Source organism: Aquarana catesbeiana, linkage group LG03 (assembly GCF_042186555.1).
Source record: "Aquarana catesbeiana isolate 2022-GZ linkage group LG03, ASM4218655v1, whole genome shotgun sequence".
NCBI lineage: Eukaryota > Metazoa > Chordata > Amphibia > Anura > Ranidae > Aquarana > Aquarana catesbeiana.
The window spans coordinates 63,031,855-63,058,524 of NC_133326.1; the positions used below are offsets into that span (position 1 = coordinate 63,031,855).

Below are 26,670 nucleotides of genomic sequence, written 5' to 3' on the forward strand. Positions count from 1 at the left end.
CCCAAAAAATTATTGAAAATTGATAAAAGTCCCTAATACAGTCAATTATTGAAAGATGGTGCACATCCTATTGTTCTGTAGGTGATCACCCAATCATGCTCCACTCCAAGATGAAAAAATTAGCCTCTTACCAGAAAGTAAGACTTTAATAGGGTCTGAACTCGCTTTAGTGAGCCCACCCTTCACTGTTGGTATGGAGAGTATCTCTCCCATTAGGAAAGCCCATAGGTAATTAATAAAAATATGTCAATATCCGCGCTATTCTATGCGAACCAATAAATCAAAGCAGCCAGCACAGTCGGTTGATAACCAAACATAATAATACAAATATCCAAAAAAATGCGGCGCTTTAAAATGACAAATAATAGTAAGTCCAAAGTAGGGAAGAAGAATATTCCAGTCACCAACTATAGTGCAAGTATACAAAAGCACTCGGCACCACGTGGTAAAGTGATCTGCTTACCATATGGCTGGAAATTATATGCATATCATAATGACCCCAGGCTCATCCTGCATATCCGGCTTCAGAGCAAAATTCTTCCAATAAACGGTGTCCAGATAATATTCTCCCTCACACAAAATTCTCCAGGAACTCACATCAGATGTAAGGTGTTCAGTAAATCGATCAACAATGCCCAATGAAGGAAATAAGTGACCAATAGTGAAGCCCGCAATACCATTAAAAACAAATTTATTGTAGTAACTTACAGTTTAGATTCAAGAGTGCATGCATCACAAGGACCAATCGGCTGCAGCATTCAGTGTGCTGGTTTCAACCTGCCTGACATGTTTCATTTCCGTTTAACAATTTATGTCCCATTCAATGTTAAGCCCCTGTGGACAATGGGTTTTGAACTCATAGATCCAGCGGGTCTCATGCCTGGAAATATGGCGAACTGCATTGCTCCCCCGCCAGTGGGATGAAAAAGATCCTATACCCACTACCTTTAACTCTGATGGATTTCTGCCATGTTTAGGGGAAAATGTCTCGATAGACTGTGTATGCTAAACCCTTTCTTAATGTTAGCAAGGTGTTCCCCTATATGTATTTAAAAAGTCCTTTTAGTCGTCCCTGCCTATTTTAGCCAACAGCTACACTGTAAAAGGTACACCACATTCTTAGTATAGCAGGTTATAAAAACCATCAATCTCATATGTTCTTCCTGTTACTGTGGATTCAAATGTCTGAGTCCTAATAGAATTGGACCCACAGCACCTGCACACGGGGAACCTCCTACAGGGATAAAAACCCTGTACATTTCTAAAGAAAGAAGGCTTAATGGGTGGCTCTATATCATTAGGTGCCCTCCCCACCCATACATTGCAGTTTCCAATTTACATCACAGCCCACCTCCTTTTATATCACAGCCCTTTTCTTATCACAGCCCCATCTTTACATCACAGCAATCCCCTTTACAATATAGCCCCCCTTTACATTACAGCACCCCTTATATTACAGCACCCCCTTTACATCACAGTCCCTCCTTTACATCACAGCCCCCCTTTACATTAAAGTGCCCCTTTTACAACACAGCACCCTCTTTAGATCACAGCAATCCCCTTTGCAATACAGCCCCCTTTACATCACAGCACCCCCTTGACATTACAGCACTCCCCTTTACAATACACCCCCCTTTACATCACAGCACTCCCTTTACAATACAGACTACCTTTACATTACAGCACCCTACTTTCTTGTATACCAGTCCTTTCACAGCCCCCCTTCTTGTATACCAGTCCCCTTCACAGACTCCTCTTTCTTTGCACCTCAGTCCCCTTTCAGCCCCAACTTTCCTTGCACCCCAGTCCCCCTCACAGCCCCCTCTTTCTTTGCACCCCAGTCCCCCTCACAGCCCCCTCTTTCCTTGCACCCCAGTCCCATTCCCAGCCCCCCTTTTTGCATCCCAGTCCCCTTCACAGCCTCCCTTTCCTTGCACCCCAGTCCCCTTCACAGCCCCCCCTTTTTGCATCCCAGTCCCCTTCACAGCCCCCCTTTCTTGTATACCAGTGCCCTTCATAACCCTCCTTTCTTGGTTACCGGTGCCCATCACAGCTCCCCCCTTCTTGTATACCAGTCCCCCCTTCACAGCTCCCCCTTTCTTTTATACCAGTGCCCTGCAATGCCCCCCTTTCACATATTCCAGTCCCCTTCATGGCCCCCTTTCTTGTTTCTCAGTTACTTTCACATAGCCCGTCTAAAACGTTTCCAATCCTACCTTGCACCACGGTTGGTGGGCGGGGTGTGTGGCGTGTCTGAATGGGGGCAGGACTGCCCAGATTTTCCTGTTGGCAGGCAGGTGATTGATTGCTGGGACCACCCCATGTCTTGGTGGCAAGGAACCGGCTTGTGAGTTTGGGCGGTCCCGCCCTCCGTCCAGGTGTGCCTTCTGCTTGCCAGTGGCAGCAGCAAGGGAAGGAAGTTATCACCAGGAGAGGACACCCAGGCTGCTGGATGGCGGAGTTGCAGTCCGGATAGGACTGTAATTCGGTCTGGGTCCAGACTGCAGTCCGTCATTTAGTGACCCCTGCTCTAGGGCGATTTGGAAGAGCCAGGCCCAATACCTCATCACTCTTCAAAATATTCCAGTGTCTGTTTAACAATTTGTTAAGTTCTATATTGACTAAAATAAGTGGAAGGGAAGGACCACTCATAACCTAAATTGTTCCTCCCTCTTTCTCTAGGCACTAATAAATTATTTCTGTCAACAGATGTAACTTGTATAGTTCTATCAAGTGTTTGATTTGAATAGCCCTTCTCAATGAACCACTGTTTGATCACTAATTGGTTCATAAAATCATTCACATTAGAACAGTTGCATTGGATCCTCAAAAATTGGCTTTTGGGGATACCCTGCAGCCAACTGGGATGATGAAAACTGTGTAATTGAATGTGCCTATTCCTGTAGGTTTCTTGAAAAAGTACTAAATCTACTGCCATCCCTGATAATTGTGAGATCAAGAATATTAAAAAACTATATAGAAAAAAAAGAAAGGTATAGAATATTTTTCTTCCCACTGGTGGGGGAGCAATGCAGTTCGCCATATTTCCAGGCGTGAGAATTGCTGGATCTATAAGCTCAAAACCCATTGTCCACTGACTTAACATTAAATGGGACATAAATTGATTCATTAATAATAATTAGGTCTTGGGAGGAATAAAAGGGCTTGTTTTTTGAATAATGATATTCCACTGTTCAATTTAAATTTTGATCAAATCTTAGGGATTTTTTCCATTTTTATTTTATTTTATTTTAAGCTTTAAGTTTTAATGTAAGCTTTTGCTAAATTGATTGTAGCATTCCTAGGATACGCTACCACTTTTACTCATATATGTATGTGTGGATTTAATTAGTTCTAATATTTTTGTTGTTTAAAGTTGCTTATTAGAAGTATTTTCCCCCATTAGGCTGGGTTGGTACACATATTAACCACTTGCCAACCATGTCACACATATTAACCACTTGCCAACCATGTGTAAACACACAAATCCCTATGCTGTCAGAGGAGAGGAGCCATATCGTTAGTTCCTATAAGTAGGAAAAACGATATGGCTCCTCTCCTAGTCAATCCTATCCCCATACAGTTAGAACACAGTGAGGGAGCACACAATTAATCCTTTGATCGCCCCCTAGTGTTAACCCCTTCCCTGCCAGTGACACTTACACAGTAATCATCGCATTTTTATAGCACTGATCGCTGTATAAATGCCAATGGTCCCAAAAAAGTGTCAAAAGTCTCCAATGTCGCAGTACTGCTAAAAATCGCAGATCACCGCCATTACTAGTAAATAAAAAATAAAAATGCCATAAATCTTTCCCATAGTTTGCAGACGCTATAACTTTTGTGCAAACCAATCAATATATGCTTATTGTGATTTTTTTTTTTTTTTTACCAAAAATATGTAGAAGAATATATATTGGCCTAAACTGATGAAGAAATGTGTTTTTTAAAATAAAATTGGGGTTATTTATTATAGCAAAAAGTAAAAAATATTGTTTTTTTTTCGAAAGTGTCTCTCTTTTTTTGTTTATAGTGCAAAAAATAAAAACCGCAAAGGTGATCAAATACCACCAAAAGAAAGCTCTATTTGTGGAAAAAAAGGACGCAAATTTTGTTTGGGTACAGTGTCGAACGACCGCGCAATTGTCAGTTAAAACAATGCAGTGCCAAATTGTAAAAAGTGCTCTAGTCAAGAAGGGGGTAAAATCTTCCGGGCTGAAGCGGTTAAAGTAGGGTGTAAAATGTTTGACTTATTTTTATCCTAACAGTGTTTCAAATATAATGCACGGGTTGGAGACCCTCTTGACTCCGGTACTATGGCGGTTGCTATACTGCCAAGAACTAGGAAAGTGGCAGCGCTCTTGTCACGTACCTGGTTGGAGACTGAAATGACGAGGTCAGCCTCTCTTGTATCTCCAGTCCAGGTCCCGCTGGAAGTGGAACAGCGGGAGCCGAGGACCAGGAGGGACATGAGTGCCTGCAGCTGCGGGCCCGGAGACTTGTGGCGGAGGATGCGATCTTGAATGAGCAGAGAAACCGTCAGATCAGGATAAGCGGTGCTGCGCCAAGGATCAGCTGGGCTTAAGGAGGCACTCCGCAGGAACTGTGGTGCAGGAACGTTAGGTGATGTAAAGTCCCTGGAATACTTGCAGCAGGAAGTCGCAGCAGGTTGCAGGACTTGCAGGATAACGAGTAGAAACGCCAGAGGCAGGAGCAGAGTCTCAAGGGTAGCCAGGTTCGGTAACAGGCGGGCAGCGGGGTACAAGGCAGCAGGCAGAAGCGAAGTCACATGGATAGCCGGGACTGGTAACATGCGAGCAGTGCAGTGCAAGGCAGTAGGCATAAACAGAGTCCAATGGGAAGCCAGGATCAGAAACCGATAGTCAGAGCAGAAACAGGATCCAAAAGCAGGGTCAAGGCAAGCCAGGTTCATCAACAGGTAACAAGCAGGTAGTAGCAGGGTTCAGGTATCAGGGTACAGCTGAAGACCAGTCAGCACCGGTCTGAGGGCAGAGCACTTCTTTAAATAGGCCGGCTGGCGCCAACTGGCGTTATGGGCGCGCTCCTGCACGTGCACGCTGTCCATCACGCACACGCATGCGCATTGATGCGCACATCCCAGTAAAAAGGAAGTTCAATAGCCAGTAGCCAATAGCTTCTGTCTCGTACTTGCTTCAGAGCAAGTGTTGTTTTTGGTCCGTCGGAACAGCATAGAGACAAGCGGTTTTCCCGATAGGAATTGGTTACATCGGAAATATTTAGAACATGTCCTATTTCTAGGTATGTCAGAATTTTAGAAAACAAAAGTCAGATGAGGCACACACACGATCAGAATAGACGATGAAAAGCTTCCGTCGGACTTTCTCTGTCGGACATTCCGCTCGTGTGTACGCGGCTTTATGCTGCGCTAGCATTAGTAAATGGATAGGAGAATATATCATATTTACTTGTTTTATTCATTTCTTCAGTTACTTCCTGGTTTCCATGCCTAGGCAAATGATGTCATACATCCCAGGAGTCTTCAGAAGGGGAGGAGGGATTTTCTCAGCTAAGCTTGCATGCCTGAGCTAAGGGATTCCAGGAAGTAATTGCTACATGAATCATCTGGCCTTACTCAAGATGGCCACACCATAAATGACAAGGGCTGTTTTTCAAAGTGATTTGTCAACAAAATAAAGCATTGAGGCATGGATGGATGGGGGGAGCTGCTTTGAATATTAAAAATGAATTAAAGAGCATTTTTGGTTTGTGGTGCTCAGATAAAGTGTAGTTCCACTTTCATTACCTATGGGCCTTCCCAATGGGAGATACTCTCCATACCTACAGTGAAGGGTGTGCTTAGAGGCTAATTTATTCATCTTGGAGTGGAGCACGATTGGGTGATCGTCTACAGCACCAGGCACAATAGGATGTGCACATGTTGAACACCATCTTTCAATAATTGTATTTGGGACTTTTATCAATTTTCAATAATTTTTTTGGGGGGATTTTGCACTTTTTTTTCCTTGCATGATAGCACGGACTTTATAATGTGGATTGCACTAATTGGATGAATTGTATTTATATTAATTATAAATAAGGCACTATATGCACTTTATTATTAATTTATAAATTTGTTGGTATGCGTTTAAACAAATCTATTTAAGCAATTATTTGATGATGGCACATTTCTTTTCTTATTTGTGTTTTTATATTGTTATGTGCAATATTGTGAGTTCAGCTGTTGGCACTATTGATTATTAGCAATTAATCATTCCTTTCACACTGCGCAGATAGTTCCTATTAGGTAAAAAAAAAGTTTATTTATTATTTTTTTACAATGGAGCCTGTAAAGCATGGCACCCGTAATCAGCAGAGCGGAGGTGCAATGCCAGGCTCCTGCAGACTCCCAGTACAATGTCTACCTGTACCTCCTGTACGGGCAGGCACTTACTGAATTGCAGGAAGAATCAATGAACTACGAGAGCTACTAGCCATTAACAGCAATGGGCAATGGTACATGTATTTCATCCATTCATAGAACTCTGTGAAAAAATTATAAGGACATGCGGGAGGAGCCCAGCATGGCCAAGCTGGTTTTAAATTATGACAGCGGGTGTGGGGAGAGGTTCCCCCTCCTGCTGTCACAGGGAGGGTCAGATCGGAGGGAGAGGAGGCAGGAGCCGGAACATATTACGTTACACCCCATATTACATTACACCCTACATTTAACATGTTCCAAAGGTGAACCTATCCATTAAGCCTGTTCCTGGTAGTCTATTCACATGCAAAGAAAACATAGAAATAGAGATGCCAATATCTTTGCTTTTGTCTTTCCGTATTGGCAAATGGTAAGGGTTGGACTGCTTCTGCACTGAATGTATTTTATGTAATTTTATGTTTTCTTTCATTTTCCAAGCGTGTGCCAATGACTCAGTTGTACCACATCTCTGCGGCACAGGAAGCTGGCTGAATGGATATCTGCAAGCTGTTTATGTGTTTGTTCAATACATTATTATGGTTAATCTTCTCATTGCTGTTTTCAAGTAAGTAAAATGTCATTTGCAGGCATAGTTAAAATGTAACTCCAGACACAATCTTTTTTTAGTTTTAGAAATGGAAAGAAAGGCATAGAATCTCTGATAGGTGTTGATTGCTCTCTGTGTCCCCACTGTAGAGCTTTTTTCTTACTTTTTGTGCCAGGAACAGCGTTGTTCCTGGGAAATAGTTACATAGTTACATAGTTAATAAGGTTGAATAAAGACACCAGTCCAACCTGAGTGAGTGTGGGTGTCTACAATTATCCCTAACCCTGTACATCCCACACTCACATCATTCCCTACCCTCAATCCAAGGTCCCCATTCATATACTAGGGCCAATTTTGGACAGGATCCAATTAACCTACCAGCATATTTTTGGAGTGTGGGAGGAAACCGGAGTACCCGGAGGAAACCCACGCAGGCACAGGGAGAACATGCAAACTCCAGGCAGGTAGTGTCGTGTTGGGATTCGAACCAGCGACCCTTTTTACTTCTAGGCGAGAGTGCTATCCACTACACCACTATAGCCACCTTCCCAGGCCGCCTGCTCTCTGGCCCGGCGCCTCTCCTCCTCCTCAGCGGGGGTCCTCTGCACTGCAAGCCGCTGATCCTTGCGCCGATTCCGCCTATTCTTGCGCTCCACACTGACAGCTCACACACAGTGCCTGGAAAGTGTGTCTAACGGAGAGAATATCCCCAGACTGCATCTCCAAACTCCTACCTGACCGCACCGCTGACGTAAAAACTACGGGAAGTAGTTGAAGAAGATGCTTTTCTTTTTCCAGTAATAATGTTTTTACAGCAAAATGAAAAGGGAGAAAATCTCCATAAGAATATATTTGTTAGCAGCAGGAACCTAAAAAAGCAGTAAGGCTACCAGCAGGGCTCCCTTTTTAGAGCCACGCATACAGAAATACTGATTGTTTCCAGGGGTTTATACATCTGTATATGTGTGTGCGTCTCACATCATTTCCTCATCTATCAACGTATCTCTTATTTAATTACTTTTTTGTATATGAGCAGTTTCTGTGTCAAAGATTCACAAGGTGGTGTGTCTTTTGTGTCCCATAGCAATGTGTACTCCGAATGTAAAGCAATGTCTAATCACCTGTGGAAGTTCCAGCGCTATTATGTGATTATGTTTTATCAAGGCAAGCCAGTGCTCCCTCCTCCATTTGTTCTGTTCTCCCATATAACCACTGCCATTGCTTGGATGTGTAGAGGAAGACCTAAGACCAAGTCGCAAGGACCAAGTAAGTTTCAATATAACGTTTACCTATGGTATATGCTAAATACCTTTTCTTATCAGCAGTATATAGCAGTCTTGTAACTTTTATCAGTGTCTGGTTAAAGCTTATAGGAGGAGTTTTCATGAGGCTGTATGACCCCTGACCCTCTGTCTGGACAGGGCTGATTGGCCCTGTGCTAATCACATGCACCCCCCCCCTCCCCCAAAAAAAAAAACTTCTAGCAATAAATGCCAAACTGAGCATGTGCAGAGTGCCTCCAAGGCTCTGTACTTTCGGCAGATGGCTTGGGGACAGAAAAAGGAGGGGAGAATCAGAGAATACAGGATCAAACAGCCTTTTTACACAATGTGGAGGATTAACCCCTTAGGTTCCACAGTAAGTATAAAGACTGCATATACAGACTGATTTTACTGTTGTGGGTTTAGTAACATTTTAACTAGAGTAAAAGGGCTGATATACTTACCCTTTATGGGCCACTTAGTCCATTGTGTGGCAATGATGTTGTGAGAAAGGTGCAGCAGGGTGTGGCGGGCAGTGAACACACAGGGTTTTATTTACTAAAGGTGGAGAGTGCAAAATCAGGCTCACTTCTGCATAGAAATCAATCAGCTTCCAGGTTTTATTGCAAAAGCTTAAAGGGTAAGTTCACCTTTACAGAAAAATCTGTAAGGTGAACTTACACAGGACCCCCTATTCACCCCCCTCCCCCCGGAGTCCCGCTGACCTGCGGCACAGCGATCTCCTCTTCTAAGTCATGGTATACCCGCCTCACAGCTCAGGGGCTTAGAAATCCCCGGAGCTTAATCTTCTAAACATACCCCATCAGGAGGGATGTTTAGGAGCATTCTAATTGGTTGGCGCCATCACATGGGCGGCGCTGACCAATCGGAACTGGAGTAGTTCGTCCTCTCAGCGGGGAAGAAGAGGAGTGGATGCCAAGGGTATTTCTAAGCCCCGGACCCCTGAGGCGGCTATACCGGGGCTCAGAATGGGAGATTGTGTGCTGAGGGGGGGGGGGGTTCCTGTGTAAGTTCATCTTACAGATTTTTCTATAGAGGTGAACTTACACTTTAATTGAACAAGCCAAGGTTATAAGCTGATTGATTTCTATGCAGAAGTGAGTCTGATTTTGCACTCTCCAGCTTTAGTAAATAAACCCCACAGTCCAAGTAAGGCAATAGTGATATATTGTAAAAAAGTCCAGCACAACTCAGCTAGGCCCGGCGGGTAGGCACACCTGTCCGGGACCACTTACAACAGCGGGTAACAGTGGTCTGTAGACTTAAAGATTCCAACAGCATCTGTAATGAGGAGCGGAATGCAGCTTGGCCAGTCCACACCGAAAAGGGAAGGCTTCCTGAAGCGCGGTAGATGTAGCCCTGCACTGTTCCTACTCCTCCAGCATCTTTCCTTATCTCTAAGCACTGTCCCAGATGAGGAACCTATCCTACTCTGGCTATTTGCATAAAACAAGCCAAACCTGCCAAACCTGTGAGCCTGACCAAAGACTCTTCCTGACCCAAGATGGCCACCAAAGTCACACGGGACCTCAGAGTAAGATTGGACAGCTGTCTCCCCATGACCTCAGGAAGTCAACTTCCTTCCTCTTCTTCAATACCACTTCAATCGAGTGCCACCTACAGTGGGGAATGCAGAGTGCACCTGCCTACAATGTGACCAAACACATTTACATTTGGTCTTGTGATACTTGTTGAAAAGGCCCGTCAAAGTCCAGGTTGCTAATCCACTCCCTCAGCAGAGATTATGCAACCAATTAGTTTTTGTTGAGTATGCTACCCCGACATTTCATATTTCTGATATGTGCTTGCTCTACCATGTGCTTGCATAAAAAAGTATCCTGTTGTCTTTGTATTGTCACCCTTGTGTGAAATACTTGGTCTTCCTGCCAATCCCTCTGTTCTCTTGTTTAAAACTGACCAGTCTAGGCATGAGACCACAGCCCACAGCGTGGTCAGTTTCCCAGCTGTGCTGGAAACTCAGCCTGCTCTCCTTTAATGAATGGGACTTGTTCTGACCCCCCCCCCCCCCCCCACAGCCATTCACTGAGAAGATAAGTGTGCTGCTGCTTCTCCTCTCTCCCCCTAGCTCTCCTCTCTCCTCATGCATCTGTGAACATAGATTACCTGATTACTTATAAACAAAAGGTATGTATAATGTTATAAATATATAGCTAAACACAAATGTTTTGCCTTTCATTTCTATTTTTCTATTCTAAAATGAATGGGTTGTTTTACAAGGTGAGGGTTTACATATAATTTAGGTTGATCAATGCAAAAACTCGTAAAAAGGAAGGTTTTGTAACATGCACATTTATTGATGACAGGGGTAATGCTATCAACAAGAATGAAAAAATGAAAGGATAAAAACCTGACTGAGCCTCAGTCAGGTTTTTATAATTTCAATTTTGCATATTGACTTAATACTGTCAGCTCCCTCTGGCAGGTGTTTATTATTATTGTTGTCTTCTTTCTGTTATCTTGGTACGAGCATTAATGAGATAATATTGGACTATGACCTGAAGGACACATTTTTAATTATTTTATGTTGGGATTATCAACAAGAATGGTGTTAAACACAGGGGTCCACATTTTAAGCTATCATATGAAATACCAACTAAAATAGATGGACAACCATTGATTGGCTTTTCACCCATTGGAAGAATTGTACAGTCCTAAATGTGGTCACTGTGACAGGCTGGAGCTAACATCCAACAGCAGTACCAGTACTGGCATATTTCAGGACTTTAATGCTGTTAATATAGCTTTAGTTCAAAAATATACATAGGGGCTTGGTAATGATGCCACTCACTTTAATACTAGTACAGCCTTTCCAGCTTAGTAAAAAAAATACATAAAACCTGGAGCACTATCAAATCGTTGGGTCATATGATGTGGTGTGACAAACGAAATTCTGTAAATTGTGGATCAGAAGCCAGTGCAGCTGCTTAAACATTAACCTTTATTACCCACCAATATCCACCCTCCTGTGTGGCCACGTCTCGTATGTCCATCTTCACCCCACAATTTAGGAAACATAGCTTAAGATTTACTTTGCATATTCAATGTGGAATGGTAGTGTTGATGATTCAAATTTGCCTTCTTTTGTAAGAACTACAAAACTTTTTGAATAAAAAAAAAAACTATCTTTAAAGCTGCGAAGCAGATAATAGTGAAGGCACGGTTTTCTGATGCGTTAACAATGTCTGAAGTTAAATCTCCTATACAATGGGCCTTAGGCTGGCCATACACGGAACAAATATCTTTCCTGCAACATATTGCAGAAAAGAAATTAGTTTGATTACCCCCATCAACGCAGACAGTGTTGAGACAGGAATCCCTCCTGCCAGACCATTGTCTTCTCTTGGTGGGGGGGTGAGGGAAGCTGTCCCCGCCAGGAGAAGACAGTGCTTATTGCTAGCGGCTATAGCAGCCGCTAATGATAATCACAGATAAAACCCGGCATGCTGGTTGTACCCAAGTTAATTGATCGATCAACTTGGTACATTCAGCCTGCCCATACACAGTTCGAAGCTCGGTAGGTTCCTGGTGATTCGAACCGTGTATGCTGCCTTAGTCAATGAAAAACCTACTGTTAATTTGCAAGGAATTATGGCAAAATTTCACAGAGTTTGGGTATCTTGGCCCTCTCATTTTCTCCCAAGGGACTTTCACCATTTCCTTCTTAAACGCTTAATCTTGGAGCTGCTTTGGTCGGGGTCTCTGGGCCATCTCTCTCCCCCCCCCCCTTCCCTTTCCCTTCTCTCCTTCCCTGCTTTTTACACACATAGCACTGATTGGCCTAATCATTACTGGAGCCAGGTCCCTACCCAGGATCCTTGTGAACACACTAACAATATGATCTGTTACCATTTTCCATTTACCTATCTGTTGTTGCTTTTTATACAAATGTTCACAAGGCTGAAAAACCCTTTTCTTTTGCACCATATTACCTGTTATTGTTATTAAGTTTCAGTGATCGGAGATGTGAACCTATATGTTCCCAATGTTCTTACCTGAAGCACTTTGTTGTATCTGTGCATTTTTGATTAAAATCAGTAAAAACATTGAACAAGAATTAAAATAAAATAAATATAAATAAATATATACTGTATATACAGTATCTCATAAAAGTGAGTACACCCCTCACATTTTTGTAAATATTTTATTATATCTTTTCATGTGACAACACTGAAGAAATGACACTTTGCTACAATGTAAAGTAGTGAGTGTACAGCTTGTATAACAGTGTAAATTTGCTGTCCCCTCAAAATAACTCAACACACAGCCATTAATGTCTAAACCGCTAACCACAAAAGAACAAAAGGGAGTACACCTCTAAGTAAAAATGTCCAAATTGGGGATAAAGTGTCAATATTTTGTGTGGCCACCATTATTTTCCAGCACTGCCTTAACCCTCTTGGGCATGGAATTCACCAGAGCTTCACAGGTTGCCACCGGTGTCCTCTTCCACTCCTCCATGACGACATCACAGAGCTGGTGGATGTTAGAGACCTTGCGCTCCTCCACCTTCCGTTTGAGGATGCCCCACAGATGCTCAATAGGGTTCAGGTCTGGAGACATGCTTGGCCAGTCCATTACCTTTACCCTCAGCTTTTTTAGCAAGGCAGTGGTTGTCTTGGGGGTGTGTTTGGGGTCGTCATCATGTTGGAATACTGCCCTGCGGCCCAGTCTCCGAAGGGAGGGGTAATGCTCTGCTTTAGTATGTCACAGTACATGTTGGCATTCATGGTTCCCTTAAAGAACTGTAGCTCCCCAGTGCTGCAGCACTCATGCAGCCCCAGACCATGACACTCCCACCACCATGCTTGACGGTAGGCAAGACACACTTGTCTTTGTACTCCTCACCTGGTTGCTGCCACACACGCTTGACACCATCTGAACCAAATAAGTTTATCTTGGTCTCATCAAACCACAGGACATGGTTCCAGTAATCCATGTCCTTAGTCTGCTTGTCTTCAGCAAACTGTTGGTGGGCTTTCTTGTGCATCATCGTTAGAAGGGGCTTCCCAATTTGATGCAGTGTGCGGAATATGGTCTGAGCACTGACAGGCTGACCCCCCACCCCTTCAACCTCTGAAGCAATGCTGGCAGCACTCATACATCTATTTCCCAAAGACAACCTCTGGATATGACGCTGAGCACGTGCACTCACCTTCTTTGCTCGACCATGGCGAGGCCTGTTCTGAATAGAACCTGTCCAGTGTTGAGTTATTTTGAGGGGACAGCAAATTTAAACTGTTTTACAAGCTGTACACTCACTACTTTACATTGTAGCAAAGGGTCATTTCTTCAGTGTTGTCACATGAAAAGATATAATTAAATATTTACAAAAATGTGAGGGGTATACTCACTTTTGTGAGATACTGTATATATAGAAAGAAAGAGAGAGATAGAGGGATAACACATTTATTCAAAAGGTAACAAACATTTTCGCCCTTCCTAAAAAACCTTAACAGTGACTTATTCTGATCATAAAAAAAAAAATATCTATCAGCCTTTACTTGTTTCTTTTCAAACAGAACTCTTTCTAACGGAGGAAGACCAAATAAGACTTCATGAATTTGAAGGACAATGTGTTCAAATTTATTTCAATGACAAGAAAGATCATGAAAGTTCAAAGAGTGATGAAAGAATCCGTGTAACAACAGAAAGGTATTATGTAAATGTGAGCAGTTCAAATGGCATTCTGCCATACAGAATAAAAAAAAAAATATTCCTAACAAAGCCAGAGCAAAAGAGGAAATGCAAAATAGAGATGGATCCCTCCTATTCTTTGTCATAAATATTTAAAATTTTTTTAAATAGTGGGCAGAGTATACTGAGCTCTGTGACACAGATTGTGGATGGTGTGTATGTGTCACTTAGGTTTGCAGGGTATGACTGATGTGACGAAAACAAACTTTTTGTATTCTCAGAATCATAATAAGTTCTGTACTGGGTCATGGAGCCTGGATATTTTGTAGAGATTTGGGTGGCATAAAGTCTCCATTCCTGAGACATACTTTACCCTTATTATTAGTCTCAACTGTCCATTGGCCTTTATAAATGTAAGAAGAGCTATGCATTCTTTGCATTAAGGTAAAAAATGTTTAGGAATCTGTATCCCCCCTCCCGCCCTTTTACTTACCTAAGTCCTTATTGGATCCAGCGCTGTGTCCGTCTACAGCTCTTCTCTCTACTTACTTCCTAGTCTTACAGCTTTTGCTGAGGCATTGGCTCCCACTGCTGTCAATCAAAGCCAGTGAGGAGGAAGTGGGGAGTGAGTCCCACTGTCTGTGTCTATAGACGCAGACAGTGAGGCTTGCGAACTAGCCCACACAGTGCCCCCATAGAAAGCGGCTTTCTATGGGGGCACTCATCGGAAAGGAGGAGCCAGGAGCAGCAGCAGGAGACCAGAGAAGAGTAGGTTAGGGGCCTCTCTGTGAAATTCCATTGCACAGAGCAAGTAAATGAAAACCTGTTTGTAGTTTTTATTTAAAAAAAATAGCATTTACAGCCAATGTGTGTCCTTAGTAGGGCTTTTTGTCTGAAAGTCCCTCATGTTACATTTCTAAAATTACATTACAATTGACAATCCCTGTAACATCTTCTACGAGATTTATATTTAAATGTCCAGGTGAGGCAGAGTAATAAAATAAAAAAATAACACACAAAATAAAAAGGGAATATAATTCATCTAGTATCAGGCTACCCCCTGCTGTCCTACTCATCTACTTAGAGCAGTGGTTCTCAACCTGGGGGCGGGACCCCCCCGGGGGTCAAATGATGATTTGCCAGGGGTCACCGAATCCTGGGCTGTTCCTGAATCCCGCACCGCTCTCCCAGCCTTTTTGTGGCCGCACAGCTGGGCGGTTCCTGGAGCCAGTGACCGCCCACTCAGCCTCTTCGCAGCCGCCCATTCAGTTCACAGCACGGCTGGGGGGCAGAGACTAAAGGTCAGCTGACTGGGGAGGTATGTGAAGTGGGAGAGGCTGGAGGAGACCCTATCTCCTGATTTTGGCATAGGTGTCACTGCTGCAAGTAACCACAAAGTTGGAGACACAGTGAGTAACATTACCTGTGATTAGTGTTGCCATTAAAAGTCCCCACTACAGTTCTCAGATCAGCAGATGACCTTGATCAAGAGCACCTAAGCTGGCTGATCATAACCCCCCTAGCACTGCCACTGATCGCAACTCCCCACCAGCACTGCCACTCATCCCATTCCCCCCACCAAGGAGTAAGAGAAGGAATAAAAATAGAGAATACATGGAATGGAGAGGAAAAGAGGGGGAGGAACAAAGAAAAGGGATAGAAAGAATAAGAGAACAAGAACAACGGCTAGAGAGAGGAAAAGGGAAAAAAAATCAAGAAATTGGGATAGAAAGAGATAAAAGGGAAAGAAAGGAGAACAAAGAGAAGGAGTGGTACATCCTAAAATGTACCACAAGGGGTTTTAATACTGTACGAGTGGAAGGGACTCAGGGAGCGCTAAATGTCCGTGGGTTAGGGGCGCAAATAACTTGTCTTGCCTTGGGTGCCGACAACCCATGCTATGAAAATAATTTTACTGTTAGGGGTCCCCACAACTTGGGGAATTTTATCAAGGGGTCACGACACTAGAAAGGGTTGAGAACCACTGAAATACGGCCTTGCAGCCTTTATTGTATCTGTTCTGTACTTATAGACAAGTGGTAACCACAGCTGGCAAAAAACTATTATCTGACTAGTGGAAAGTAAAAAATAAATTACTGTTTCCTATCGGTTGCTGTTTAAATATATCGGTATGTACTATAGACTTTTATTTGTCATTTGTCTGTCAGTAATCAGTTTAAAACGAAAAAGCACTTGCAATGTTACATAATTTTATTTTTGATCTTTCTAGAGTGGAAGATATGCTTGGTGATGTGAAAGATGTCAGAGATCATGTTGGTTTCATTAAACAGTTGCTTCATCATTTAGATGATCACATTGGACACCTACAAGATCTTTCAGGACTCACTTTGGATTCCATGAAAACCTTGACAGCGCAGAAAGCCTTGGAAATTAATAGAAGCCAGAGCATCATGTCCAGTGATATTAGCCGATCACAGCAGACCACCGATGACGGACTTGGACATTCTGTCATGTGGAGAAAAAGCAGAAGTGATCAAGTATGGAGTCGTTCCCTTTCACAGCCTGGTATGGATACAATTATCCAACCTAAAGCTTCAATCTCACTGCGAAGGATCAATATTTCAGATACTAGTCCTACAGGTAGTTCTTTGTTTCACTCATCTCATGGCCATAACGAGAAATGTGATGACCTGGAATTCCAAAATGGAGCTTTCAGTGAACATAAAGTAGGATACTCTCAGCCTAAGTCTTTAAAAAGACATCACTCAAGTGTAGCAATGATACACAGTCCCCAAACACTTCCACAGTTACGGGTCACCCCAAAACGTAATGATTCTCTTCAGTCTCAAAATATGCAGTTGCACACTTTTTCAGTATTTACAGATTCTGTTGATCAAAGCAACACTCTAAGGGAAGAAGGCATTGTAAATTTGGCATTTATTGATGACAGGGGTAATGCTATCCACAAGCATGATGTTGACCATATGGGTTCAGATTTCAAAATATCAGATGAAGAATCAACTAAGAAAGATGGTCAGCTTTCATCAGGAATGTCACCCGCTGAGGGTAGTGATTGTCACAATGACAACATTCATGAAAGTACAGCTAAACCTCCAAGCAAATCGGAACAGTTATCTAACAGCAGTACCATTACGGAGATGTTTCAGAAACTCTGGACAAAATCGAAACATTCAGGTAATGTTAAATTACTATTTCATAGCTCCCAACTGTCCCCGATTTGGAATTAAGGCCCCAATTTCCTCCTCATTTGTCCCTCATTTTGGTCTGAGCTATATATTTTTTTATCTTTCAAAAAGTGTTTTACAGAGCTAAACCTTTCATCCAATTTCTAAATTGCTGCATTTGTAAATGTCAAAAGCCAATATAAAGGAATACTAGTGGTAAAAAAAAAGTACTTGTGGGTTTAACTAATGATTTTTTTATATAATGCTCCTTTAAGGGGGTGTGGGGGGAGGTGTGTCCTATGCCTACATATTTTTGCTAATATGTGTCCCTCATTCCCATCTCAAAAAGTTGGGAGGTATGCTATTTTATAAAGGTTATTGGTTTTTGTATACTTACACTTTATGTAAACTAATTGACACCCAAAACACAATGCTAAAGTGGATTTTGTTCTAGACATTATAAACAATTGCCATGTTTGACAATTACAGATTGATCTCATTATAATAAATATGCTTTATTACTCAGGATTCAAGCTGCACAAAACAAAGCAGTTGCCAGAGGATACAGAGGTAAACCTTTTTTTTGCAGTTTTGGGAAGGGGGGACCTCTGTTAGCTTTTTGTTGCTGTATATATTTTCCTGTCCCAGTGATGACCATTGTCTTCCTTTGGAGTCAGAGACGGCAATATAAAAGGATAGTGGCCTATTTATCAAAATGTTATTACAAGATCCACACTTGTTTCAACCAGGATTCACCAGTGTTAATTTCGTCAATGAAAACATTTGTCAAAATTTTCGTCAGCGGCCTTTTTATGGCGACAAAATGAAAAGTACACCACACTTTTGTCCACTGATGAAAGTCAAGTACGTTTTCGTTAATGATTGAAAACCAAACTAAATTTTGAGGCAGGGATGTTTACCCTCGTGCGCTTCTGGTTTCCACGTAGCTCCGTCTGCTTCTGCTCCCAGCAAGAAAGTGACTCGAGTCTGTAGCGTTCTTCATTTAGCAGCAGTTAGCAGACTGAGCAGCCCGCATTACAGGCCTGCGAGTCCTCAGAGGACCGTCTAGAGCATCACTGTGCATTACAGGCCTCCCGACGAGAGTCCCACTCCCGACGATGACTGTCCAGAGCAGAGAGCACTGTGAGTGTGTACATTACAATTAAAGGTATCCCCTCAGACCACCATCCAGCACTGTACAGCATTACAGACCTCTCAGTATCAGAACACTGTCCAGAGCACTCTGTGCATTACAGGCCTCCTCTGACCACCGGCATCCAGAGCACTGTACATTACAGGCCATCCCTCAGACCTGAGAACACCATCCAGCATTGTGAATCATTCCTGGCCTCTCAGATTCAGACCACTATCCCAAAGCACTGTGCATTACAGACCACCATCCTGAGCACTGTGCAACATTACAGATCTCCTCAGACCACCGTCCAGAGCACTGTGTAGCTTTACAGGCCTCTCAGACCACCATCCAGAGCACTGTGCAGCATTACAGGCCTCCTCAGACCACTGTCCAGAGCACTGTGCGCATTACAGGCCTCCTCAGACCACTGTCCAGAGCACTGTGTGCAATGCATCACAGGCCTCTTTCACAGACTATTCATGTCCAGAGTACTGTGTGCATTACAGGCCTCCTCAGACCACTGTCCAGAGCACTGTACAGCATCACAGCCACAGTCCAGAGCACTATGAGGCATTCCAGGCCTCCTCAGACCATCATCCAGAGCACTGTGTAGCATTATAGCCACCGTCCAGAGCACTATGCAGCACTACAGGCCTCCTCAGACCACCGTCCAGAGCACTGTATGTATTACAGGCCTCAGACCACTGTCCAGGGTACTGTGTGCAATGCATTACAGGCCTCCTCTTCAGACTATCGATGTTCAGAGCACTGTGTGCATTACAGGCCTCCTCAGATCACTGTCCAGAGCACTGTGCAGGAAGGAGGAGGGGGCCGAACTTCCCGAGGGATGGCACCGCGACTCTGTCTCCCGGAAGAGGGGAATGGTACCTGTCAAAAACAGGTACCCGTTCTCCCCTCCCCCGAAAGGTGCCAAATGTGGCATTGGAGGGGGAGAGTAAACAGATCAGTGGAGGTTTAACTTTTGGGTGGAACTCTGCTATAATACCATAAATAATAACATGGTATTAGATTTTTTTTTACTTCAGGAGTATATAACGAGTTTGGAAATTCTATAGAAATGCTTAAATAATGCATTACAATTTAACTAAACACATTAGATTTTAGTTGACTAAAATGATTTTATTAGACTAAAATACGATTAAAAAAAAAGGCAGATTACCAAAATGAGACTAAAACAAAGGCCCCTTTCACACTTGTGCGACTTGTCCTGCGACTTGGGACTGCAAAGTCACATGACAAGTCTTACTCCATGATTCCAATGAGTACCGTTCATATCTGTGCAACTTCAAGTTGCAGTGACTTCAAAGTAGTCCTTGCCTTACTTTGGTCCGACTTTGATGCGACTTGAGGTCCATAGACCTCAAGATTACACAGACATTGCTTCAAGTCGCGTCATAGTCGCGGCAACATCACTGATAAAATCGAGGCAAAAATTGCACGACTTTCAGGTTGCACAAGTGTGAAAGGGGCCTAAAATGGTCATTTTAGTCAAAAGACTAAAACTAATTCAAAATTTGATGCCAAAATTAACACTGGGCTTCTCACATTTGCAATGGAATCCATTTAGAAATATATTTGAATTATTTGTAAAGCATTTATAATTAGACCCCTAAACCTAACCTGTAATTGCCCTGTTTGATTAATAACAATTAGCTACTTTTATCCAGGGACCTCCAGTATGAAAAATAACACTGCTTATTTGATTTCTAGTCCACTTACAGCAATGAAGATGGTCTCAGAAGAACTTCTTCCTGCACAGACCTGAATGTATTCCAACCAACTTCTCCATCTGCATCAAATAGTCAGTGTAGGTGAAATTGTTTGAAGATTTTAACAGTAAATTTTTCTGGGCATGCTTCACACTAACAAACTTCTGGTTTCCATCAAAGAGTTATGGTGATAATAAATGCCTCACTTTAACCACTGGCCAACCGCAATACGTATATATACGTTTCAGTTTGCAAGTGCATTACCGGGATTATGACTGAAGATATCAGCCATAACCCCTGTACCATTTTTTTCAGCAGGCGGCCGGCTTTCTCATGAAACCAGTCTGAGCGGCTCATGAGCCGGTGGAGCAGTTTCCGAAGCGTTTCTCGGGCTTACCATTTCCGAGAAATAAAAGTGATTAAAATAAATAAATTAAAGGACAGTGTAAAAATAAAAAGTAAAATAAATAATGATAAAAAAAAAAAAAATGGTAAAGCTCCCCCTCGAACGCAGAAGCGAACTCATACTTAATTTGCGCACAGATATGTAAATGGTATTCGACATGTGAGGTATTGCTGGGAACGTTACAGCAAGAGCAATAATGCTAACATTAGACCTCCTCTGTAACTATAAACAGGTAACCTGTAAAGGTGTTTAAAGCATTGCCTATGGATATTTTTAAGTACCATCGTTTTCCCCATTCTACGAGCGTGCCGAATTTAAAAGTGTTAGCTATCTATTTACTCAGTGTAACCTTATCTTTCACATTATACAAAAGTTGGGGTAACTATTGCGTTTTTTAAATTTTTTTATTAAAGTGTATTTTTTCCCAAAAAATTGCATTTGCAAAACTGCTGCGCAAATACTGTGTGGCATAAAAAATTGCAACAATCACCATTTAATTCCCTACAGTCTCTGCTAAAAAAAAAAAAAAAAAAAAAGAAAAAGATAATGTTGGGGGGTTATAAGTAATTTTCTAGCAAAAAATACAGATTTCAACTTGTAAACAAAAAGTGCCAAAAAAAGCCTTGTCAGCAAGACTTATCAGTTGAGCTTTGGTAGTGGGCTCGTGGTGAAGCCTGTACAGGCTGGGGCCTCAATTTTCCCCGTTCTCATAGAAGTGGTGGCCACTGTTTTAAATGGTGGAAAGCCTAAGATGGGACTGTGAGACCAATCAGTGGGCAGTGCCTGAGGAAGAAAGGCGATTAAAGTGTGGCCCTTGGAAAGAAGAGTGAGTATGGGGTGGACAAAGCCAAAAATAATTGGTGGGGGGGTTGGCAGAGTGGAAAAAAATGGGCAGGGGAAAAGGAGATGGGCAGCATTTACACACACAGCACCCACGGGAGTAAGGATGAGCTCAGCTTTTGGCTAACCTTTGGTGTGAACTGCACCTGGCAGGAAGCTGTTATTCCCGCTCACTCAACTGCAGCCAGGCCAGGGCATTCCCCTTCCCACATCTACACAAAGTGGTGGGTATGCTGTACTTTAGACATCAATGACCTAATACGGCCATGTAACCATATAAAGTCAAAGATGTCACAAGCATCCCTAACCCTTAGTTTATGTATAGCTGTGAACTGGGGAATGTCTTGGACACAGATGACTGAGCGGCAGCGGGAGGGAGTGACAGCATCCTGTTGGATTTGGTCTGAACCCAAGTTTGGACCAAACATGAGCTCATCCATAACCGGGGGAAAGCTTAGGGGCCTCAGTTATCATTTGACAGTGGTCAAAGTACAACAATCTGTGGTAGGGCTCCACAGTGTTGTGAGTGTAATGTGAAATTGTTTTATAAATCTGTGTTCCCCCAAATGTATGCAAAAAGTCGTTGTTATGTCCTTATTGGAGTGCCAACTGGGGAAAAGAGAAGGAGTGGCCACCCAGACCTTATATCAATCAAAATAACATGTTGCAGTTTGTGGTTTTCTATAAACACCAGTAAGTTGCAGATGTCCTAACCGGTGCTAAACAATTGAAAGCTAGAATCAGATTGCAGCAGATAATACACTCAATGAGCCTAATAATCAAATTTGTGTTTCCTTTTTTGTTTATGTTTATCATATTTTGTCTTATATAGTTAACATGGACAGCAAATCTATGTCTTATGAAGATCTGTATCAAATTGACTCCAAGGCAGCCTTACTGAAGGTGGGTGGATTGTGGGAAGGAATTTTGTACAATAAAACAGGATAAGAACTTTAAAGTACAACTGCACCTTTGTTGTAAAAGACAATTTTGTAATGAGCCTAACATGCAATAAATCATCAGTATCGATGCTTTACCTTTTTTTACACGAACTAAGATTTTGTCATAGTCCGCTTAATTTAAAGTAATACTAAAGTCTTGTTTTTTTGTTAAAAATAACAAACATGTACTTATCTGCTCTGTGCAGTGGTTTTGGTCAACGGGGGACCCGATCCTCCTCTTCTTGGGTCCCCCGTTGGCGCTCCTGGCCCCTCCCTCCTGTTGAGTGCCCCCACAGCAAGCAGCTTGCTATGGGGGCACCCGAGCCCAGCCACTGCTCTGTGTGTCCATACAGACACAGAACAAAAGATTACAGCCCACACATACAAAAATTACATTTAAATCCTGCAAGGCTATCTAAAGCACCTGAACATATTAAGCAAATAAGCAAAAATATGGGGATTTGGTCTCACCACATGGCCATACAGTGCTTAAGCCCACTACTGCGTCAAAGTACCGCATTATCAGTGGGTCCTACACTATTCATAGAATGAAAGATCCTACTTCTCAACCATGGGAGAAATACACTCCTCTTTATGGGAGAACTAAAAGGACCCCTCCTATAACTCAGGTGGACACTAATTAGAGGTAATGGTGAGGGGCAGACACAAAGCCACGGCCCAGTCTTATCCCCTCTCTCTCCTCATTGGCTCACTGACTTTGACTGCAGTGGGACCCAATGGCACTTCGCTGCTGTCTCAGTCAATGAGGAGGGAAAGGAGAGTCCCGGGCAGCCGAGTCTCTAGTGCACATTGCTGGATCGAGATGGGGCTGCTGCACACAGAAGGCTTTTTATCTTAATGCATAGAATGCATTAAGATTAAAAAACCTTCTGCCTTTACAACCATTTTAAGGCTGGCCATAGACAGTTTGAATCTCGGCCGGTTCAGTAGGAACCAGCTGAGATTTGAACTGTGTAGGGGCAGGCTGAATGTGCCACGTTGATCGATAGATCAACTTGGGTACAACCAGACTGCTGGATTATACTTGCAATTATTGCTAGCGGCTGCTGTAGCCGCTAGCAGTAATCACTGTCTTCTCCTGCTGGGAGAATACAATGTCTTGGCTCGAGGGATTTTCCTGTCAACACTGATGGGGAAAACATGCAAATTTCTTTCCTGCAACCGGTGGCAGGGGTCCTCAAACTACAGCCCGCTGGCTGGATACAGCCCGCCTAGGTTATTTACCAAGCCCACGGTGCACAGGTGAGGCTGCATTGCTGGACACTGGAGAGGCTGCATTGCTGTGCACAGGTGTGGCTGCATTGATGGGCACTGGAGAGGCTGCATTGATGGGCACTGGTGTGGCTGCATTGCTGTGCACTGGTGTGGCTGCATTGCTGTGCACAGGTGAGGCTGCATTGCTGTGCACAGGAGAGGCTGCATTGCTGGACACTGGAGAGACTGCATTGATGAGCACAGGTGTGGCTGCATTGCTGTGCACTGGTGTGGCTGCATTGCTGTGCACAGGTGAGCCTGCATTGCTGTGCACAGGAGAGGCTGCATTGCTGGACACTGGAGAGACTGCATTGATGAGCACAGGTGTGGCTGTATTGATGGGCACAGGTGTGGCTGCGCTGATGAGCACATCTGTTGCTGCATTGATGGGCACTGGTGAGGCTGCATTGATGGGCACAGGTGTGGCTGCATTGATGAGCACAGGTGTGGCTGCGCTGATGGGCACAGGTGCGGCTGCGCTGATGGGCACAGGTGAGGCTGCATTAATTCAGCCCACCAACATTCTGAGGGACAGTGAACTGGCCCCCTGTTTAAAAAGTTTGAGGACCCCTGGTCTATGGCCTGGGGTCTGGTCTATGGCCATAAGGGTCTCCTTCCCAGGAGAAGCCAGTGATTATTGCTAGCAGCTATAGGAGTAAGTAAGTAAAGGAAGTAAAATCCAGCAGGCTGGTTGTACCCAAGTTGATCAATCGATTAAGTTGGCACATTCAGCCTGCCCATACACGGTTCGAATCTCGCCTAGTTCCTGTTGAACCGGCTGAGATTCGAACTGTCTATGGCCCGCCTTACTCTGTTGCTAAAATCAACTAAAATTTGGCTGCCACCAACTGACCACCCAGACTCCTGTGGAGTAACAAGTACACAGGAATAACTATAGTGTGCTTTATAGTCCCAGCTTTTAAGACAGACCAGGAAACTTATATCCCCTCAGTTTGCACAAGTGTGTAATTCTAGAGATGGGTATATTGCTCCAAAATTCAGCGCTGCTGAAGTAGAATGGGAAGTGCATGAATGATCTCATCAGCATGTCCACCAGTTGGCTAACAGATGGACAGGATGAATAGAGGGGGTGAGGATGGTCAGCTAGTAATGATGTAAGTGAATAAGAAGTCTGGGCAGCGCTCAAGGCTTGTAATATTTAGGGTCACATTTTTTTGACCACCACTGATTGTTGTAATTACTGTACAACACAAAATCGTTAAGCAAAAGTGACCAGATAATTCCATTTTACTCCAAAAAAAAAGATCACAGGACCTTTAAAACAAAATGCAAACAATTGAAAGTAAACAGTACCGAATGCCACCATGTCAGGGCTAAGATGAAAAGTCACACTGTATTCCAAGCCAGAACGAAGATGGAAGTGTCAGTCCTCGGAATCTCTATGGGGAGAATAATCTGGCTTGCAGGATAGTGTCTCCAGGCTGGGTGTGCCAGCACGCCATGGGTGACACAGGTAGGGAGGAACCACACGGAGGTGGCTTGGACCGCAAATGTAGTTGGTTGCTGTGATGGCGAGTTTCGCATGCATGCTCTTTATCAAGTTGTGACTTGATAAAGAGCAAGATAATAAAATATGGCCATTGTCCTTTAAACCTTAAATAATACTAAATGCGTACATGTAACACTTATTCATTCTGCTGCCCACTCTACTGAACGTCGCTATATTTAACAAAAATCGCCACCTAAAAGTCCCCTCCTGTACTCACAGATTCCTACTGCCAATCCTTACAGTACTAAAGGACAAAGTAGTAACACCAGAAGTGTCAGTTTCTGAAGAGCCTTCAGGCAAGGATTTCTCTTAAATACAGTGGCATTCATGGACACAAATAGAAGGAAAGATATTTGCTATCTTCTTTGCAAGGACAATTTTTATTCACAATTTGATTTTAGCAACATTTCTTTAAATATTAGTAATATGTAATGTTTTAAACATTTTTAAACAGGAACCATATTACAGCCGATATTCATCTGCTTCGAAGAAGTAAGTTTTTTCATGTTTTAAAAACATTTTTATATAAAGTTAACCTTTAAAAAGCATTATGTATTTATTCAAATTTCCTATTATCTTTTTAGGTCTCTTCAAAAAAAAACCTTTACAAGTAAGACATTTTACCAAGTGATATTTTGTTTTTGCTGATCCAGATTGTAAGTCCTCACAGGCAGGGCACTCCTAACCCTCTCGTACTGAATTGTATTGTCTCCCTTTATTTTGTAGAGCCCTGTGTAAACTGTTGGCGCTATCAAATTCTTTATAGCAATAATAATTATTATTAGTAGCCATATGGCACTTATAGTGAGCTATGCAAAGTCATCCTGTGGGCAAACGCCATGCTTCTCCTTTCCAAATAATAATTATAATAATTTTAAAATCTTGTCTTAGTTCACACTGTATTCTCTATTATGCATTTTATCATACAGGAGTTTAGCAGCAGAAAAATGCACCAAAAAGCTGCGTTTTTGCATGCGCGTTAATGTGCGTTCTATGCGCCTGGCATTCATGCTTTCTATTGGCCAGAATGTTCATTTATTCTGGCCATTAGAATGAATTACTGTGCGAATGTATATAAACACACCTAGTGTTAACACGCATTTATGCACTTTTCAAGTGTTTTTCTGCTCAAAAGGTTCCTCTCCTGGATGTGACTTTGGTGGGTTTTTTTCTGCCTCTAAATGCCCCTGCCTTTAAACTCTTGAAAATACCCATAGTGTACATGGGCACATAGGTTAACAAGGAGGGGCATTTAGAAGAAGAAAAAAAAAAAAGCTCAAACTCTTGTACAGGCCGTGTTTTTGGACTCAAGTGCATTTCTGTGCATGAGCCCTTATACTTTAACCTCCCTGGCGGTAATCCCCAGTGTGGCTCGGGGTTAAATTTCAGTACCATTAGCGGTAACCCTGAGCCACAGGTTACTTACCTTGTCCCCAGGATCCTGCGATGTCCCCCCGCTTTGTGGCTGTGTGTGTGGGCTGTGTACTCCGCCAGATTCTCTGTGTGTGGCTCCATTCCCTGTGAGAGTCGCAACGCATGGGGGCGGAGCCCGGGAGCAAATTCAAAAAGTACACAAAACATAACACATACAGTTCACTGAAATCTTACAGATTACAATTTCTGCATCAAATTATTTCACATCCCTTTTGTCCCTAATGCTTTGTCCAGTGCCCTGCATGCAGTTTTATATTATATAGTTTATATAATTTATATATTAAATATATTATATATATATATCTATA

General features: G+C 42.9%; 1 protein-coding gene across 1 annotated transcript in view; it reads left to right on the top strand.

The window, feature by feature from the left end:
* Positions 1 to 26,670, top strand: part of LOC141131400 (transient receptor potential cation channel subfamily M member 7-like) — a 139,364-nt gene that overhangs the window by 82,139 nt on the left and 30,555 nt on the right. The window contains exons 22-30 of the mRNA XM_073618615.1: positions 6,899 to 7,025; positions 8,092 to 8,273; positions 13,831 to 13,963; positions 16,176 to 17,101; positions 17,618 to 17,661; positions 19,958 to 20,054; positions 22,035 to 22,105; positions 25,383 to 25,420; positions 25,513 to 25,538. Of these exons, the coding sequence (XP_073474716.1) occupies positions 6,899 to 7,025; positions 8,092 to 8,273; positions 13,831 to 13,963; positions 16,176 to 17,101; positions 17,618 to 17,661; positions 19,958 to 20,054; positions 22,035 to 22,105; positions 25,383 to 25,420; positions 25,513 to 25,538 (1,644 nt within the window). The remainder of the gene's footprint in view (positions 1 to 6,898; positions 7,026 to 8,091; positions 8,274 to 13,830; positions 13,964 to 16,175; positions 17,102 to 17,617; positions 17,662 to 19,957; positions 20,055 to 22,034; positions 22,106 to 25,382; positions 25,421 to 25,512; positions 25,539 to 26,670) is intronic.